Source organism: Harpia harpyja, chromosome Z (genome assembly GCF_026419915.1).
Source record: "Harpia harpyja isolate bHarHar1 chromosome Z, bHarHar1 primary haplotype, whole genome shotgun sequence".
NCBI classification, from domain to species: domain Eukaryota; kingdom Metazoa; phylum Chordata; class Aves; order Accipitriformes; family Accipitridae; genus Harpia; species Harpia harpyja.
Genome location: NC_068969.1, coordinates 10421618 through 10442731, shown reverse-complemented (window position 1 = coordinate 10442731; position 21114 = coordinate 10421618). Strand labels below are relative to the sequence as shown.

General features: G+C 36.3%; 1 protein-coding gene across 3 annotated transcripts in view; it reads left to right on the top strand.

Annotated features, from left to right (window-relative positions):
• The window catches only part of ARHGEF3 (Rho guanine nucleotide exchange factor 3), a 140769-nt gene extending 127206 nt beyond the window's left edge, over positions 1-13563 (top strand). For all 3 annotated transcript variants that reach the window (XM_052777527.1, XM_052777528.1, XM_052777529.1), the window contains 8 exons: positions 1070-1240; positions 2793-2855; positions 3212-3308; positions 3410-3486; positions 5000-5257; positions 7577-7747; positions 10132-10318; positions 11284-13563. In XM_052777527.1, coding sequence (XP_052633487.1) covers positions 1070-1240; positions 2793-2855; positions 3212-3308; positions 3410-3486; positions 5000-5257; positions 7577-7747; positions 10132-10318; positions 11284-11630 — 1371 coding nt within the window. In that variant the 3' untranslated portion in view covers positions 11631-13563. The remainder of the gene's footprint in view (positions 1-1069; positions 1241-2792; positions 2856-3211; positions 3309-3409; positions 3487-4999; positions 5258-7576; positions 7748-10131; positions 10319-11283) is intronic.
• Positions 13564-21114: the final 7551 nt, after the last annotated feature.

The following is a 21114-nucleotide window of genomic DNA, read 5'->3' as shown; positions in this document are numbered from 1 at the left end:
ATTGCCCTTCTCTTTGCAGTCAGATATCCATTTCACACCTTTCTATGTGAATTAGTTTCTTGATCTCATTGCAAATCTGAAGAGGCAGAATGTTACCAGTTGAAAGGGTTTCTCTATGTATCAAAACCAGTTTGGTCAGAGTATTATAGCACTAATTATTTAATCCTGCTTAAGGACAAATCTGGAATGATTATAACGGTCAAATCTTTCATGATTCTGACAGTTTACCAAAAAAAAAAAAAAAAAAGGTATTGCCACCATCAGGTAGCAAGACACTTATTAAGATAAGAGGAAAGGTTTTGAAGGCCAGTCTCACTTTATGAACTCTCTTTCTGCACAACTGAGAAAACTTTTTTTTTTTTTTCTTAAACCATTGATATGTGTTTGATGTAATGCACCTTTTCATCTGATATCCTCGAGGTAGGACCTATTGTTTCTTAGTACAGACATCTTTGAACAATCCCCACCCCCAAATAAACAAAACTCAACAATTCTGTTGACTTTTAGTTAATACACAAGATGAGTTTATCTACCAGATTGTGCTGTCTTAACTTTCCAGAGTTTTCTGTGTACCAATTGAATCTTTCTTTCAAAATGAACCAAAAAAGTATTTGTACTAGTTTTGTCTCTAAAATTTGCATTAATTCTAAATTTTTAAGTATTAGGGATCTAATGAGGCAGATATGTGTAATGCATGAATAATTCCTGTTTATTGAATTGAAGCTTTGTATTTGATCAGTTATGTTAGTGTGTTGGACCATTCTGCCATTATCCCTGTAGTTTATTCTTGTTGTGTAGTATATGAATGCATTGTATAGTTTTAAACATGCTGAGAACAGGACATGGACATAGTTCACTGCAGGAATGGAAGTACTGGCCTTCCATAAAGATGTATTAAAATAATTTCTCTTACATTCCCAGTACTAAACATTACTGTTAAGTTCACAGTAAAAACTAATCAGATAATGTTTGTTTGTTGTACTGAACTACGTATATAAAATCCTTAGAAGAAAAACGTGTCATGTGAAACTGTTCTAACAATAAAAACTATTCTTCTATGTATTTCTAGCGTTCTATCAGTTTCCGTAGTGACAGCCGCCCAGATCTGTTCAGTCCCCGACCATGGTCTCGAAATATGCCCCCTGCTAACACAAAGCGGAGAGACAGCAAACTATGGAGTGAGACCTTTGATGTTTGTGTCAATCACATGCTTACATCTAAAGAAATCAAGCGTCAAGAGGTAATTTTTTTTTTTTTTACCATACATTTCATGTTCAAAAGTCATCTTTAAAGCATGGAGTTGAGGAATGCTAGTAGGCATTAGGATAGCACCTGAAGCTTTCCTGAAATAAAACAGAATGTCACCACCTCCACTAGAAGCAGAATTCCATCCGTAGTCTTTATAATTCAAGCTATATTAGATGAATATATTCTTTTTTAAAATCAGCTTATCACATTTCCTTAATAAATGTGAAGTTACTGTGATATATTGTACTATGATTGGCTGCATTTGTGTATGTGTTCTGTATGACAGTTTCTGTAGTGATGTTTCATTTTGTTGTTCTAGTAATGATAGATGAGCATGCTATTTCAGGAACAGTACTTATCAAGTGATATGTATGCACAGAAATGCACAATCATTTTGCTTGTTGGAAAAGAGTGTCTTTGAGGACGTTTTCAGTGCTAGAAAATGAAATATCGATCAAAAGATGTATCTTCCAAAGCAAAAAAAGAGTATATCAGTGGTTTTAATATGTTGTACGTGACAAATTCTAAATAGTTCATGTTACAGCCAATGACAGAGCTCCTGCGGAATCAAGACATTTTTTTTTTCCCCCTAAAGAAATTTCTAGCAGTATCAACAAAGTTTGTAAGAATCTCTCTGAGAATACTTCAGGGACTGAGTCATAAATCAAACAACAGTAACATCAAGCATTTCTTGTGCAGATTTTAACATTGTACAGGAATTAATAGGAAATAACTTTTAAAATTGAGAACTTCAAAGGCAGCTTATTGAAAAATAAACTGTATTGGTTCTTAACACTGCATGCCTCAACAGAATATCTGAACCACTTCCATGTGTGCGCTGTCAGTTAACTCACACTATGGCAAGCCTTCCATGTATGCATATTATCAAGCTAGGAGAATCTGCAGTAGCTGAAGATGTTCTTCCATGATTTATGTAGGTTGAAAGCCTTGACTGTAAAGTTAGTAATTCTGACTGACCAAAATGTTGTCAACTTTTACAGTACCCAAGTTCAGAATGAAACAATGGTATTTTGATAAGCCGGTGTATTAGGGTGGTGGTTATTTTTAATCTGAAATTAAAAAAAAAAATGAACTGGTACCAAACCAAAAGTGTTCACTACCACAGAAATGTTTTAAAGAAGATCTGTCTTTTACTTAGACCTGGAACTTTTACCGCTGCACGTGTTGAAATGGAACACAACAAACGCCTATGCAAATAGCTGTATAAATGGTTAAGATATAGTTGAGTCAAAAGAGCACACTGAAGATAGCTCCCCCATCTGGAAGCACATCTGTTTGAAAAAAATTAATTTTGTGGCTATTTTAGATAAGCATTTTATGGACAATCTGATATAGCTCTGCTTTAAAAAACACTGCACATGATTCCATACCTATGGAATAAAGCCTGACTTTTTTTCTGCAATTTGATTTAGCAGAGAAATTCTGCTACATGATATTAAGACAGCTGTTCAGAATATAACATCAGCTCAAGGGGGTATAGATTAAATAAACATATTTTATAATATTTATGTCTTTTTTTACAGGCTATCTTTGAACTTTCCCAGGGAGAAGAAGACTTGATAGAAGATCTGAAGTTAGCAAAAAAGGTATGTTTTTTTTTAAAAAAAAAATCACAACAAACAGTATTCATTGGTTCATATCACTTTTAAAATAATCCTTGCTTTTTATAATTGCTAAGACAGTAAGAGGGGGAAAAAAACCCAAAACATAAAAAACCCAAAACATATTTCTATTTTCCCATTCTTTCTGAAACACTTAAATGTACTGCTTTTTAGTTTGTTTTTTTTAAACATGAAATTGATAGTTTAAGATATGGTTATGAAACTTGAAGATATTCTCAGCGATTGGTGTGGCTTTACTTTCAGGGAGCTTTAAATGCTACCACTAATTTTTCAGTCACCAATGATATATTAATTACAGAGCTCCCCTTTTTTCTTTTCAGGCTTATCATGACCCAATGCTTAAACTTTCCATAATGACAGAGCAAGAGTTGAACCAAATTTTTGGAACATTGGACTCTCTAATTCCTCTACATGAAGGTAAAACTCAAGTAGTCTTTGCCTGTGTTACTATTGCACATAGATTTATAGTCAACTGGTTCATTAAGTGAAGTTTCTCTTCTTTTTCTAATCATGACCAGATCTTCTCAGGCGACTTCAAGAAGTCAGGAAACCTGATGGATCAACAGAACATGTTGGCCATATCCTTGTGGGTTGGGTAAGGCAGAGTTTTTAATCAGTTTTGGGACTTCAGTCTGGAGCTGCAACATGTTTTTTATCAGACAATTTCCTTCCCATATCTAGCATAACATGTCAAAAATACTTTGTCAAAGTATTTTTAAAAGGTAAGGCAACTGTTTAGAGACATAATGGAATATTTTATCTTTTCAGGGATTTCCCATGAAAAGATTTAGACTAGGATGTTGGTTTTATAGCTTTTGCTATTCAGGAGACGAGCAGTATTTAATACACTTTAAATAAAAACGAAGAGTCAGATTAGAGTTTGTCTGATGTAGATCATTTAAGAAACTGCCCCCATTTGTATTCTGGTTTCCTAGGGAAATGAAGCTTGAACAGTCACATTGTGTAAGGGCACCCTACCGTTATTTTTAAATGTCAGTCTGTTCCAGTCAAGGTAACAGGTAGTTGTTAGTGCTGTCAAAGGTAATAATTTTCTAGAAGCTTGTTAAAATAAGGCAGGCAGGGATACAAGAGAGATGCTATTGCTGCCCCACAAAAGGAAAAGTTGGTAAGTTCACTTTCACTAGCATCGAACAGCATAAACACTGAAAATAGCTTTTGTTAGTTTTGTTGATAAAATTGCTCATTATATTAAAAAAGAGGTATTTTTAAAGGATTCAGATATGCAAAAAGTTTACTTGTAATTATATGTAAGTAATGAAATTTAGCAGGAAAAAAAGGGCTTGAAATTTTTAAGATATTAGGTAACAACATATTTAGCAGCTCTGTGTGAACAGTGACCTATTGTAAACGAGAGAAACATGATCACTACTAGTACATAATGCAAATAGTTAATGATAAACTTGTAAGTGTCAAAAATCATCTCTTTTTCTTTGCGTAAGGTGATTTTAAATATATTTATTTTCTGGTGTGTTTGAACACCAGTGAACTTCTCTTGGTCTGAATATGTCTGAGTCTAGTTTCCTTTGTTGAAGATTTTGCATATAATTGTGTGTTAATATAGCAGTTTTTGTAAATGGATATATTGTTCTAATCAAGATACAAGCTAGGTTTTTTCAGATTTAAGGCACTGTTCTGTCATCTTAGTTTGGTCAAGGTTCTTGAGGGCAATACAGAAGTTTGACTATAGAAGTTTGCTTATCTAAAAAAGGCCAGATTTGGGACTACTCATTCCTAGGCTTTTATTTCCATTCATAATTAAAATGAGACTTCTGTGTTCAACTATTGTCTGCACTAGGTAGTGCTCAGTCTTAAGTCATGGATATTTTTAATGCTTTGGAATAATACTGGAGATCTGTAGGAACTGAAAGATGAGCTAGTGCTTCTAAATGGTTTAAATGATGAACAGGGTGGTCAGAGGACCCTTGTAAACCTTATATATGTTGGAAATATTATCATCAATAAATTGTGGATAAATCTCCAGCTAAAAGATTCTCAGCATGAGTTCTGACATCCTGAATCGCTTGAAACTTTCGATGTAGCAAACTGTGCTTTGTTTCAGCTGCAGAATATTTTATTCCTTTCCGCAGCTTCCATGCCTAAACTCCTATGATAGCTACTGCAGCAATCAAGTAGCAGCCAAAGCTTTATTGGATCACAAGAAACAAGATCACAGAGTGCAAGATTTCCTACAGCGCTGCTTAGAGTCTCCTTTTAGTCGCAAACTGGACCTTTGGAATTTCCTTGACATCCCAAGAAGCCGTTTGGTTAAATACCCATTACTACTCAGAGAAATTTTGAGACACACACCAAATGATCATCCAGATCAGCAGCACCTTGAAGAAGCTGTGAGTTACTGTGGGGTTTGGGGTTTTTTTAGGAGATTATAGCACTTTTAGCTTATTAATGAATTAAGGGACACTACATAAAATATGGAAGTGCTAATACTTATATGAACAGAATATCTAGCCCCACTCCCCCAGTTAAATCCTATTTCAGTAGCGAAGTGATACAAAAAAAAGAAAGGGTGGCATGGGAGGTGTTTTCCACAGCTCTTGTCTGATCCTTGTCCCTTTTGCATTTCCTTTTCAATGTCATTTACCATTCTAATCTAAGTTGGGTAATGTGGAGGTTTCTTTTCGGGTTTTAGATAATTTAGATAAGTTTTATTCCCTGGCTTAAGACCTTACATAACCTCTGAGTCTAGATTAATTATCATCTGCAGGAATGTTGCTGAAATTTGCCTTCATTTTGTTTTTTAGTTGGAATAGCGTTCCGCTTTCTGGAGTAAAACCAGAGGGATAAATCCAAGGCTTTAGAAGTTCCTTATTAATAGAAAGGAACCTGATTCAGATATTCTGAAAGGTTTCTAAGATTTCTTTTCTTTCCCATATATACACACACACTTATATATATGTGCACGCATGCAAACATCTATCTCGGAGTAAATGAGTTTACTGTAGCAGATTTGTTTGAAATACTTCTAAATTAATGAATAAATACATACCATCGGTATCCTACTGCTTTTGAATAGTATTTAAATATAAGTAAGTTTCATTAATATTTTGAGGACAAAATTCATGATTTGCCTAGACTTGAATATGTTGTACATTTCAGTATTTCTTTGCTGAAAAATGAGAGCCCTGCTTTTTTTGGAAAGTGCATGTTTCAAAACACATGTACCTGACCACTATTGTTCTGCTATTCCTTCCCCAAATCCCTTGCCCAGCTCAACTTCTCTGTTGTAAAATTGGACAACTGTGGTTTATATTCAAAGCTTGGATACTTGCATTTAGATGTAATCTATAAGGTACCTTTTCCCCTTGTCATATTCTTTTAAACCCAAACAAAAGTCATAAATATCTCAAAGAATTCTTTTGCTTATTTCTAAGGTTTGCTTTTCTACATAATGTCTGATAATATCATCTAAAAAATGTTTTAAATGCTTTCTTCCAGTACCTGTATTTGGTAATTGTTTAATAAAATATCATATATCATCAGGATTTTTTTCTTGATATTTCAATAGCCTTGTATAGCTTTGTGGTGTTCTGCTTCAGCAGAACACTGTTTATCTTTGAAATGATGTATTTCATAAATTGTATATTTGCCAAGTTAAATTAGGAAACAGAAATTACTCTCTGTGGTTGCCTCTTAACACTGTTTCAGGCTTATGAAGTACATTTGTCTTCCTGTCTGGCAATCTGCTATAAGCACATTGGGCCAAGCTGATCCCTGATAAATCTCCTGGGATCAGTAGATTCTTGAATTATCTGTTTGGGCATGTATGTCTCAACCCATTCTCCTGCTCCACCTCTAGTTATTTAACAGAGGAAATTGATCGGTCTAAGCAACCTATGATCGCTATTAGAGTGGACTAAAATTAACAGAACTTCACATCCACATGCCCAATTAAGGACCTGTATTTTAAGTTTCAGATGAATTGATATCAAGGTCCTTAAAGACTGCATAGTATAAGGAAGTTCAAGATAGAGAGCTTATTTTTATAGAAAAGGCAAAGCTTTCTTTTTAATTTTTTTTAAAGTAAAAAGGCAAGATAGTTATTACTTTTAATTGTAAAATTGTAGGTATATGCAAGTAGTGGAATTGTAAAATAAAATTAATTTATCTTATTTCCAGAAGGTAACTTTCATGATGAACAAAAGTTGAGAATTTAGTGTTTTGGGCTAGTTGAAATTTTGCAGGATAAGGATCATGATAGTTCTTCTGTTTCTTGTTCTCTGATTTGATGCAGCAGTTTTCAGAGAATTATAATCTACTTTAAATAAATATTTTTAAGACAGGTTATTTGTCCTGTGTCATTTATTGGCACATTATCAGCTGACAAAAATACATCTCTGATTATATTTCTTACATCTGTTTATCTTAATTCTGCCTATTTCAGTTTGATATAAAGAGATAAATACCAGATTTTTAAGCCATTGTTAGAAACAATGATAAAGCCAAACTGAAGTGTCTTTGTACACTGTAGTCTGCTTAATTCTGTTGCTAATATTAATACTCTTATAGACTGGTCTGCAAAATATTCATTAAAAATATACTGTAAGTTAATATGTATTTTCTTGTAGCTACAGTTCAAATTATTAGGAGTAGCTCTGAATATTGGATTGTCTAATTAAAGTTCGTGTGTTTTCATTGTTTTTCTGTAGATAAATATAATTCAGGGCATAGTGGCTGAAATCAACATAAAGACTGGTGAATCTGAATGCCAGTATTACAAAGAGAGACTTATTTATCTCGAAGAAGGCCAAAGGGATTCATTGATTGACAATTCACGTGTTGTATGTTGTCATGGTGAACTGAAGAACAACAGGGGAGTGGTAAGGAATAAATATTTTGTCATAAATAGCTTTTAAAAATATCTTCATTTTGCATGACAGTTAAGAGCTGCGAGTATACATACAGAAACATCACCCTCATATATAGGAAGTTGATAAATATGAACTATTATATATAACACTCATCTTTTTTGTTAGCAGTCAGATATCTGTATATGGAGATAATAAGCTTATATGTGCGTCTGTCTCTTAAGGGGACCTAACAGTATCCTGGCTAAATTGTAAATCTGATAAATTTCAGTAAAACTTGCAGGAAAAAAAGGAAATAAAAAACATATTTCTGGTCTCAGAGACATGATAGTAATGTCTCTAACGACACACAAAATGTACTAACAAATTTTAAATCTGTCAAAGGCTGTGGTTATTTTTTTTTTCCTCCAAGGTTAAGTAGAAACAACATGAAATTTTGAATGGACAAACAAAGAAAAACAACCTTTCTCATTAACTGAGGTTATGAAAGTTTTATTGAAAAACCTGACAAACAAAGTAAGCAGGATTGTAAATGCATTTTTCAGCATTGGAAGTGCTTCTATGAAGCATGTTTATGCATACAATAGAAGGATCATGTTTTACCATACGGCTGAGATGGAAAGATGACATGGATGCTGTTTTCTGGTTCACCTGATGATAAAGATCAGGCAGGCAGTTAACATACAGCAAACCAGCAGGAAGAAACTGGCAGTTTTCATCTTTCTGGAGAACTTTATTTATTCCATCCACACTAGCCCTGCCTTTCTTTGGTAGCATAACATTAAGTATATAATTAATTATTTTCAATTTATGAACAGTATTTAAAGTTCCCCAGCATTTTTGGGAGGTTTCCACACTGATGTATTCCTTGAATACAATTGACAGTGTGGGATATTTTTATGTTTGTGTGTTTCTTTGATTTGGGGTGAAAAAACGGATCATTTTTATCTTAATGTTATCAGTCTCCTTTTCACACCTGCTATTACAGAATATTAGCTTTTGCAGAAAATAAGAGATCTCACCATTGAAAGGAGTTTCATATGACTTCCACTAAAATCAGCCATAACAAAGCTTTACATTATGAAGAATCTGCAACATTTTGTGGATGATGATTTGAAAACTGAGTTTCAAAATAAACAAGGTATTTTTGCTGCACATTTAGAATATCAAAAAAACCCCACCAAATTCCAACCCTACTGAACGAGCAAACATCCATACCTGTATATACCTCAAATATTTAATCTCACACATTTTTGCTTTCTTTCATATTTCATTCACATGAGAAGGTAGCCATTTGCTGAACATATAAACTGAAACACATGATGGATAGATTCTTTACCAGACTCTGCATAGAGTCGCTGTTAATACAAAAGGTGACAGCACTGCATAATAAGGAACAAACACAAAGTTTAGGTGTGTGTCCTGCAAAGACTTAGAGGGGCACAAGTGGAAGAAAATTGGACTATTCGTGGATGTAAAATGAGGCATCTGTTGTGGAAAAATAGAATGAAGATGGACTTTTTCAATGTCAGAAGACTGCCAAGGCATATTGGGAAATGTTTCTGCTATAATTACTTCTTTCATTATAGTTTTCTGAAAACATGAGCTACCGGAAGATGGGACAGTGAGCTAAATGGATCTGAAGCTCTATTATGTGTTAAAATTGCAAATAATGCGTCTATTTAGATTTAGAGTCAGGTCAACTTAAGCAACAAACAGTTACTCATGATTGGGAAGAAAATTTTGGCAGTGAAAAACAAAAAAACTGATTTCAATGCATTATATCAAGTGAAATTAATTTAAAATTTCAGTTTGTTTATTATTGGAAGCCACTGGAGATTGCAAAATGTGAGGAGGAACATAATTTAAAGGTGATAACAGGTGACTTGGGCCACCTAGGAGCAAAAGTAATTTTCTGAGTTTCAAAGAGCTGTGGTGAAGCCGATTGTGAGCAGCATGTGAATTGTAAAAAGATTGCTCATAATTGTTCATTGAAAATATTTGGATGAATAAGATGGCCTATTTCTTAGTAACACAGGCAGTAGAGAAAAGTGAAAGTGGCTGTCAGAAAGAAGAATGCGTATAAGCATGGTGCTGTAGAGAGAGATTTTGAAATGTCATGCACATTTCAAGGCCTCAACATTAAGAGATTGATCGTGATCATGACATAAGAAACTGAGAAGAGGACAGGAAAAATAATTTTTGAAGTTTTAAAATAGGTGTATTTAAGTACTTCTATGCTATTGCACCATAAGACTTTTAAATAGTGGGAGGAGAGGAATCCTTATTTTAACTGTTGAAAACACAAGGTCATACCATACTAGAGTTTAAATATATTTGGTTTAATGATGTTCTAAAAAAGGAGTAATGCTTTATTATTTACTAATTTTTAACAGAAACTGCACGTATTTCTCTTTGAAGAAGTGTTGGTGATTACTCGAGCTATCACCCATAATGAACAGCTCTGCTACCAGCTGTATCGGCAGCCAATTCCAGTGAGGGAGCTTGTGCTAGAAGACTTGCAAGATGGAGAGGTGCGATTGGGTGGATCCATACGTGGTGCATTCAGCAACAATGAGAGAAGTATGACTACACCTTTTTTTATTTGCTCATATAGAACTATTATAACCTTAAGACACCTGCCAATGAGACATCAGAATGTTTTCTCTAAAATTCACATTATCTATATCCAACAGCTTGATTTTTATTTCAGAGTGGCTTATTACATTGTAACTTGCTTCTTTTAGATTGTTTCTTAAAGTTCATGGTATTGGTAATGGGATTTCTCCACACACCTGCTTCTGTACTGAATTGAAAAGGGGAGAATATGTAGAATGTAGTGGCAAAGCCACAAAATTATAAGCAAGTGTATTTTGAAATCTTAAGCTTTAGCTGTTAGGACTTCCCTTGTATTATGGAGACATTGATTGCTATTCTGTAATTAAATCTTTCAACTGACAGACAATTAATGTAGTGCTCAGTGTTAAGACTGCAGCTATTCATGTTAGTGTCAGGAGGTAAGAGTTGATGTCCTTCTAATTAAGCATATTATAATATGCTTGTTTCTATTACAAGGGTCCCTTGAATCTCACTTATCTTGTGAAAACTTTGAGGGGTTTTTGTATGTATTCGCTTTATTGGTGAAGTGAATGGAAGAGACGAGGCAATCTCCGGCTGACACAAGACACAGTATTCAGTGAAGGTTCTGGAAGTCTGCTTTGCAGAGAAGTAGGAGGAGAGGCGTTGAAGTGTGGGAGAAGCCTTAGTCCTTCTGATTCACTTAAAGCTTTATGGGTAGCTCATGCATGGCAGAACCAAAATTGTTTAATCCAGCAATATGAAATTATTAGAAGTGCTTGTGCTGTTCTATGTTCTTGCCCCGCAAAACAAGGAGATAACCAGATTCTTTTCTCTGGTCTGACATGGTGTTCACAGGAAAACACCTTAAGTCAAAGGTTTTGCAGATTCTGTTACTTAAATATACTCTTTGATTATAAAATCCATTCAGCCAAAGCATTCAGCATTTTGGTATGTATTGTTTCTTTCAGTCAAAAACTTCTTTAGAGTCAGCTTCAAAAACGGATCTCAAAGCCAGACGCACTCACTCCAAGCCAATGACTCCTTCAACAAACAACAGTGGCTTAACTGTATCCGCCAGGCCAAAGAAAAAGTTACGTGTGCAGGAAAAGCTGGTGTGCTGAACTCGGAAGCACACTTTCTTTTGTCACCAAATGGAAGCAGAGTACCCCAGGGAGAAACCACACTCGAGCAAATGGACCAATCAGACTGTGAGTCAGACTGTAGTATGGACACCAGTGAGATCAGCATCGACTGTGAACGTATGGAACAGACAAACTCTTGTGAAAATGAAAAGCAAATAGAAACGAATGTTTGACAAAAACTTACAGTTCATGGAAGAAAATCTGTCTCTTACCTGTACAGTATTTGCATTCCATACATGGAACCATTTGGAGAAGCACTTTTAAAATATTTTTTGTGACAATGTCAATGCAGTCCTTCTTGTATTCGTACCTATGAGTGTAGTACTGTAACTGCCAATGTGTATAAGCTGGAATCTCTTGCAACTCATGTCCTGTGATTATATTCCATAAACATCTAAGGTGGATGAAAGAGGTACTTGACCAGTTATTCTCAATGTCCTGCTGTAAACAGAATCTCTAAACTACTGTTTATATATGCATTACATAAAGAATCTTTTCATAATTTTTAAAGTATTTTATTTGCCCTTTACTGGGGCAGACGAAGATGTGGACTTAATATGGAGTTTCAGGATGGGTATCAAGATAATAAGTTTTCATAAAGGCATGGAAGGAAAAAAGTTTCTTGGAAAAAAAGAAAAACATCTTGCAATAACTTATCTGAACTCTTGTGATATTAAATCAGCAAGAACTATCAACAGCGGGCCATGTAACCAGTGACCCTTTAGGGATTAATTTTTCAAAATGAAGCACTGTCCTAAGATCCAGCAACCAAACTTAGTAAAACCTGGTCAGTTAAAGTGGTCAGCATAGTGCTATGGTTTATTTATCAAAGCATGTAATGCTAAAAATAATTAACTGAAAAAAAACCCCAACCAAAACTCTACAGCCAGCACAGAATTAAATGAAATGCTGAGAATACTGGGTATTTGTAAATAAGCTGGTAGTTTGCTTTCAGTGCCATATAAATATATATATATATTTTATCCCAAACAGGATAAGAGTGGAAAAAAGCTTTTGCTTGTGAATAGGCCCTCTTCAGCATTTTGCACTCCACTGACCTCCACTGTTGGTTTTAAACACCACTAAACTAATGTTAAAACATTTAATTTTCTGTAAATGTCTGTTTACAATTACATGTAGTTGGTTTTTAAACTAAGTGACAATTTTATATAAATGGTGCTCTACAAATACCCTGTGGGATTATGTAGAGAAAGCTTAAACAAAAAGGGAATTGCTTTTCCTTTAGGATGTATTACATCCTTTATATTTTTCTCAAGTTTTGTTTTAAAAGTTTTTGTTGCATTTAATCTCATGCTGTAATTGGAAATGTTACTGTGTTTTCTGGTGGCTCATTTAATCTACTCATTATGATGAGAAGTAGATGAGTCACTTAAATGCAGTCTAAACCACTTAGTTCAACATCCTGTTACTTTTCAGGAATCCCTGGGTAATATTTTATTTCTTAGTTTAAGAAATAATGCCAGTCCTGTATGGCAAACTATGAAGATCATATATTAATAATGATCCTTGATATTACACAAGATAACCTGTGCAAAATACTTGTACCAACAAAGGTAGAAAAACTGCTAAGTTATTACCAAAAACATTTTTCTTGTGTTCTACAAGTTTACAAAAAATTTACTATGTCAAGTATCTTACATATATATATGCTGATGTGCATTACAGAAATCAGTGTGACAAGATGATAAACAATATAAACCAAGGTATTTTTATTTTTTACAAAAATGTCATTTTTACCCTATAGAACATATTTCTGTATTTATAGTTTTTAAAAAAAGTCAATTTTCTTTTCTGTTTCAGGCTTTGTAATTTATTTCAACTGCTTCATTTTTAGAGCTGAATGAGTATGCCAGTGAAGATGAGAGAAAGGAAAAAATTGCAAAAGAAAAGGAATAGGAAAGCATATTAGATGATGAACCATTTTCATAAAACCGGCTCAGCAAAATGTTTAAAAAGGGCAAAGAGCATGTAAAGTGTTCAGGTAGAGAAGAAAGAATGAATGTGTGTATTGACTTTTTTTTTTTTTTTTTTAATAATAGCCTTAAACTTTTCTGGAAGCATTTCAAATAAATTACATTAAACCATTTTGATTTTTATTTGATTTGGTTGTTTGTGCAAGAAGACCACAGAAAGATTTCAATAGTGCACACAGTGAGGCTTAACATACCTGACCAATGCTTATATTTTGGTTTTCCTGGAAGTGTTACATATTTGGATCTAATTTGCTAGATACAAACAGTAACAAAGAAACAAGTCACTGCACTCACTTCAGCACATTCCCTGAAGTTTTGTATTATATAATCAATTTAGTAAGTAGGTGGAGCAAAAAATTAACATCCTGCCATCAGTTTCTTTGTCCTGGTTCCTTGTGGGTCACAGGTTTACTAATATATATTATTCCAAAATGCTGAGATGATGAATTTCAGAGCATGTAAAAAGTCACCAACCAGCCACTGAATCTCAGAAGATTAATTTACATTTGTTTACTTTCATTTAGCAACCCACTTAGCATCATGTTCGACATGCTGCAGTGCAAGTGTTTCAGTTTGGCTTTGTAGTTGACATGCACTTAGCCTACTGATTTGATCTAATAAAGCTTAATAATGTGGGGGGTTTTTTTCAAATCATCTTAAGGAATAAGCCTTCCAGTGTAAGAATGCTAATATCGTTCTGGATTTGGTTAGCTTGTTTTGGTTCTAGCACTTGCCACTGCTTTTGAAAGAATGACTTTTGGGGGTAGGGGGGTGGGCGTGGACAATAAAATGTACCAAAAAGGATGGATAAAATGATGAATGCAAAGTAAAGAAGAAAAGTAATATAAGTAAGTATGTCAAAGTGATTATCACGGTTAGTAATCCTCGTGTCAGCAGAATGGAGTCTGAGAAGTTGCAGCAGTGAACTGGCATGCATACTGCAGCCATGCAGTACACATGGGCCTCTACATTATTCTCATGCAGAAAATTGCTTCTGATTTCTCAGGTCACCCACCATTGCATGTATAGCGCTTCCACTAATGAGTTCAAAGCTGTGTAATTTGTATTGGATCTCTAAGAGATCTTAGATCACTTCTGTCTCGGATGGAAGAGTAGTGCCAGGTGGATTGTGTAAAAAAGACAAGGCAGTGAAGAACCTGAAGTGTCAAGGGCTTCCAAGATCACCATGAGGGGATGGCAGAATAAGGAGAGGACCGCAGATGCTGGATGAGTTCGAGCTCCTCTAAATCCAAGGTATGAGTACTCTGGATCTCACAGTCTCGGAGAAGAGTGAGTGATGAGGCATCTTGCTCTTAAGAGCAGGAAGTCAGTAGTCTGATGTGGCAGTTTTGTCCCTTTTTGACAAATCTTAGCAAGCTGTTTGCTCTTTTATTCCTGGTGAGAACAGTCAGTGTAGTCTTGGCTTGTGGAACTATCTGATGAACCAGAAGTAATAAAGGTAAAAGCATAGATCATCTTGACTGAGAAAGGTGAGCAAAGAGAATGCCCTTGGAAGTCTTTGAACTGTATGGGTCCTCTGAGACTACAAAAGAAAATTTAACTCTCTGTGGTCTTTTGTTCCCTAGATTTGGTCTGCAGCACTGAAAAGAACAATGAAGGATGGAGACCTATCTATCTCCTGGAACACAAAGGTCCTCTATGAGACAGCAGGAGCACTTAGTTTAAGGTCTGCAGAGCTCAATACCGGGGAGTCAGTTGCCAGAATCTGGATAAAAGATAGGCCTAGATTTGAACTCCAAGGTAGAGAAAGTATTTCTCAGTGGTGACTCCTATTCAGCATGACCCACCTGAACCAGGGATTCTGCCGTAGGAATGCCTCTGCAATAGTGGGAACCAGGTTTCTTGAGGTTTCACAGAAGTTTCTAGGATTTGAAAGATAGGTCACAACTTTTAGGTATCAGTTTAATGGACTGCTCTTTTTGAAAAAGTTGATGGTGTATGGTGACACTGTCTGGCACTCAACAGTCCTGATTCTCAGGATCTAACAGCCAGAAACTGAGTTCTACATATATGGAAGAAGATTTGTTTCCTTTGAATAGGGGGTTCCAGATCCAGAATGGACAGTTCTTCCATATTTAATACTTACTCGTGAATACTGATTTTAAAATACTCTAATCTGTTCTACAGGTTGATGCTGCCATCTTCTGGAAATAATTGCATATTTTTAGAGCTGATTTGATTACACTAAATTTAAAATATTTTAAGATATTAAATGTATCAATAATTATAAAATGAAAGTATTTTTTAAAATATAAGTAGATATTTTCAGACTTTCACCTGAGGATCACAAATTTGTTAGAAAAAAGTACTTGGTGAATTTCTGCTACTAATCCCTGGCTTTACAGAGCCAAGTTGAGACTACTTTCCCAGTTTGTCTCACCTTTTACCATCATAGGCATGTTTTCTCCATGGCTGGTAAATGATACTAAAGCTCTTTCCAAGTGTGTAAATTAGGTTTTGTCTCTGAATTTTCTGAAAGAGCCTCTCTTTTCATGGTCTATGAAGAAAGCTTAATGATACAGTTCTTCTCTCTTTGATCTCTTGGCACCTGAAATATAGTTAGCACAAAATTAGCACTTAAACAAAGAAATGTGACGTGTTTTGCATCATTAGAGTAACTTCTGGAAAGTAAAATAGTAATTTCTAGTTATTTAAATTAAAGTGTAACAACATCCTCAGACTAAATAAAATTTTGCATTTCTAAATTTGCTTTTGTAAAAGAATACTGAGGTAATGTCTGGAGCAGGCACCCAAGTTTGCTCCTTGAGCATGGAGCCTTATGCAACCCTTCCTTTTAAATGACTTTTATTTTCTGGCTGTTAATCTGATCTAAGTCTGCATTACTAATGTATTACATATCATCTGATCTCAGAATCAAAGGGATCTGCAGCTGCTTTGTACTTGGGTGGGAAACCGCTTGGTGCAAGCCAGGGAGTCGTGGTTGAATGCCTGGCAAATATCAGAAACCACAGAAACCAGAAACTAGAAAGACAATATGGTGACAGATTTTATAATCTTTTTTTACTTCAGAGTATTCAGCTAATCTCTTCCTATGGTGATTTTTCCACTGAACCTTTGTTTCGTGAACTGGGATTCTTGCTACCTATTTTATATCTATCAGGATTTAAGATTCATAGTGGTACAGTGATCCAGAATTGTTACATCGTTTATCAAGTAGTAATTAGCAATTTTTGTGATGATCTCTCCCAGGCTTATCTTAATACATAAAATAATTTCGTACAACTGCAAAGAAGTATCTTTTTAAAGCAAGTGGTAAATGAAAACTTCTTTGTATGTTGTTTGGTAAATAAGCAAGACTTCATACATTGTTTGGATATGTTATGATACAGGCTTATGATGTTTATATTTCTCATTATTGAACACATTTAGATACATTGTAAACATATGCTTTAACATATTTTCCAGTATTCATTGTGAGAGAAAGTGGTAGTAAGCATACTTCTCATGGTTACAGGGTAATTTTAGTAGACAGTAGTTTCCCACCCTGTTGCCTTTTTTGGTAGTTGTTTCTTCAGTGCTTGTTGAATTTATTGGAACAGCTCTATAGTTGATCCGTATAGAATTACTGAATTATTCCAGAATTACTGGAATACAGTGAAGATAGGCAATTTAGACTTAATGTTTCTTCTGAAGTCTTTGAAATCTTACTGTCATGTGGTTATTCACTGTCTGTGTATAGGTCTTCATCTAATGTGAACAGTACGTTAATAGAGCCAAGATAATTCAAACAAGCAAGGAAATAAATGTCATGTGTATATATATACACACATGCTAAAATTATGTTTTCCTAAGGAAGAAAAAAAGTCATGTATACTTACTACATCTATACCTATTAACTTGGTGGCTACTGGAAGACCTAATTTTCTTTTGAAAATTCTTTCACCCTGCCCAAAGCATAGATACATTTTTCAGCAATTCTTTTGGAATGAGAATAGACGATATGGTTGGAAGGACCTACATTAAATAAATGTGAACCCATTCCTGGAAGAAATTTGCCTTACCTAACTTTAAAACACCTGTTAAAGAAATCCCAGTGTCCCCAAAGAATTTCTTCCTGTACTTAACTTCTCTAGCTAGACAGTTTTTCCTAACATTTAACCTAAATCTCCTTTGTTACAACTTAAACCTCATCCCAGTTACCAAGGTCATAGAGATTATTTCTCCTTCTGCAACAGCGTTTTCCATATATGGTAACTGCTATTATCTTCTCCCTTCTAGACAAAATGCCACCATTCTTCCAGTCTTTCATACAGTGGTTTAGATTGATGCAGCACAAAAGAATCATTAGATATGTTCCCAGAATTTACAGCAAAGAAGAGTATGTGTAAAATGAGAGTGAGGACACCAACTTAGCTCTGTAGTATCATTTCATATTGCTCGTTTGTGAATGCAGGTAAGCCCAATGTAATCAAATCCAAACACTGATCAACTGAACTAGTTGTATATTGAAGACGTACACAGCCTGGAAGTAAGATCTTAACAGCTTTGCCAATTCAAACTTAATAAATCAGGTTGACATGTTTGGAGATGTATAATGGATCAACACAGACTTACCACTAGATTGGTATTTCAATTTTTTTTTTTCTTGTATATGGAAATTCTATTTGAGTGATGTAAAGCACAGCAAAATTATTCTGCTAATATATCAACTCATCTGTAATACTCTGTTTACCACCACTGAATCCTCACAGGGGCAGGACATCAAATTCTCAGGGAGACAATATTAATTTATCCATAGGTTGAACATTGCATGTGTGGGTTTTATTACCTCTGGATAATTGAACACCATGTTTCTGCAATTAGATAAATGTTTGGTGTTATGTTTCTGTAATTTATGTAAATTATAGTTATAGATACTAATTATCCTATTTAAACTTGGCTGGCTCCTCAAAGACTTCTAAGAAGAAACTAATAATTATTAGCATATCTTCTTTTAACACCCTGGAGGCTAGCATTAGCACCAGCCCATTTGTGAGTTGGTAGGTTGCTTATATTTTCTGACTTACAAGTAGTATAAAAAGAGATCAATAAAACAAAAGGGCTAGGTTAAAATATTTGTTCCTTGTATAGGAAAAACTTTGCACTTAAACTCAGTAGCTGCTTTCGAGATGACAATAGCCGCAGTTATCAGGATTTAAGATAATTGGTGTAACTAATGAATATATGCATTTGTTTAACAACTACAGTGCTAGTATACTTTTAACAAAGAAAAACTGTAGGCTTCTAATGTTTTGCTAGTTACTGTAAAACTAAATGTCTGGTATTTGTACTTCTAGGCACTGCAAGAATGGGTTATTTTCAGCAGGCACTTTTCAATTTAGTGCATTCCTCAGAGCTGCCAAAGAAAGGTCTTTGTTTTGGCTTTCCCATATTCACAACCTTCTTTTACCAGAAGTTACAAGCCTTGCGGCAGGGGCAAATAAATGTTAACCTTCTGATTTGGTACTGGCCTCCAATACAGGTACAGGACAGACAACATGAGGTAGCAATGCCTTAAAGTACTGCAGAGGAATCCAACAAAGCTTGTCTGTGAATACCTAACAACTGTGTAGATGTGATGAAATTTCATTATTTATTGTTTCAAAATACCAGATATTGGCATTGTATTTGAAGCATTGATTTTCCTTAAAAGCTGATTCACATCCATGATCACAAAGATTAAATGCACTCTCATTATTCTTTTAATTACAGAATATAGAACAGACTGAATGATGATGTGACAGAGAAGTAATTTAAGTTAGTGCTTTTCCATGTTTTACTATGTCACACTTAGGTCCATAAATACACCATTATGTTTTCTTTGTAGGTAAACAAAATGTGTACCAGTTTTACATTATTATTTAGCTCTGGCACTGAAAGAAAAAACATGTTGCACATAATGATCCCAGCATACTACCTCATTAGTTTCCTTAGCAAATCTGCTGAAAAAACAGGTTTCTGATTTAGCTTCAATAGCACCAAAATCATTCATAGCATTCGGTTTCACTGCATTTGAAAAATGGTACTCTTTGGTATGTGAATAATGGATTATGTTGCCTTCAGTTGATCTGTAATTCTTTATCCTATTGATGAGACATTATAGTTGTTTTATTTTTTACAAAGGTCAAATAGTTCACTGCTTGCACAGGCAGTTTTTTCCTGTGTAAGCTTGCTTGCAATTTGTAGTTTTACAACACAAATAGCTATTGTCACTTAAGTACCCTTACTATGGAATCTGTCTTTTGTCATTATCCTACATGCATTTGATTAAACATATAAAAGAGGATTAAATTCAGTGCAGTTACAGAAACACATAGAAGTCTTTGGGATAGCACACATTTCCTTTGCAGTTTAAGATTGTCCCAAAAAAGCATAACAAACCATATTGTTCATATTTTTAACTGATTCAGTAAGAACCGTATCTTTTATAGTCTTTGTACAAAGCTGTCATTACTGTTTTAACTGGAATTACTCCTTACACGGAAGACATGTTAGTCCAAAGACAGAAAAAGTTTGTCAGTGTTTGTACCCGTGTCCCCCCCCTGCAAAGAGGGGAAGATGTTAAGGGGGGGGGGGGGGGGGGAGGGAGAGGAAAGGTTATTTGGTGCTGTTCTAATTCCTCATGAGACTATTGAAGAATTCTGCTAACGTATGTTAAGATTTTTGCCTGTCCTTCATGGTTAATAATTTATCCTTATTCTTCAGAGGGGAAGTGTTGTCATTGTGTCCAATGTCTTGAAAAAACCTTTAAATTTCGGAGGAAGAAGTAAGAGCTGGCACTCTTGGCGCCCTGCTACTTTTTTGTGCTTGCGACTCTGTCGCGATAACTTGGGAAGTGCCTCAGGCGGCTTCGGCTGGACGGGAGGGCGCGGGCCCGGCGCAGCTGGATCTCGCTCTGCCCGGCCGACCTCCTGCACGGGGCGGATGGCCACGCGTTGCTTCACCGGCACGCTGCCGTGGGGTCCGCGCCCGGAGGAGGGTAAGCTTGCTGACGCGCGCTTCCAGGGAGACCGCTCTAACCCTGCGCGCCCGTTACTGCCTCGCACGGCGGGGGTGCCGTCTGCTCGCTGTAGGTTGAAGCCCGTGGCGTTATCTGCAGGAGAAACGCTCCGGCCCCTCTTCCCCCGCGGCGCTGCACGCGTAGCGCACCCGCTCCTGCCCCGCGCCGGCGGAACGGGGAGGCGGGCCCAGCGGCGGCCCCGCTCCCCGCCAGAAGCGGCGACGGACAGGGGGACCTGCCGCGCCCAGCGCTCCCCTCGGCCACGCCGGCAGCTCGCTCCGGGCCTCTCCCCAGAGCCCGGAGGCAGGAGCTGCCGATTCTCCTCGCCCACACCGCCGGTAGGAGGGAAGCGGGAAACGAGCGAACTGCCTCTTCCGCCCCATGCTGGCAGGCGGCGGGAGGAGGGCCGCGGAGCGGAGGGACCCTCCTCAGGCGCTGCCGACGGCCCGGGGCCTCGGCTCAGCGGCGGCGGCTGCTGCCACCGTTTTAAACAGGGCTCCGCAGCCGGAGCTTCCGCCTCCCGCAGCGGCGGCGGAGCGGCAGGCGCCCGCCTGCGCCTCTACTTACAACGTGTGCCGCGAGCGGATTGGCTGAGGCGGGCTGCTCCAGCCCCGCCCCCTTTCTCTGTGCTCTGCCGCCATG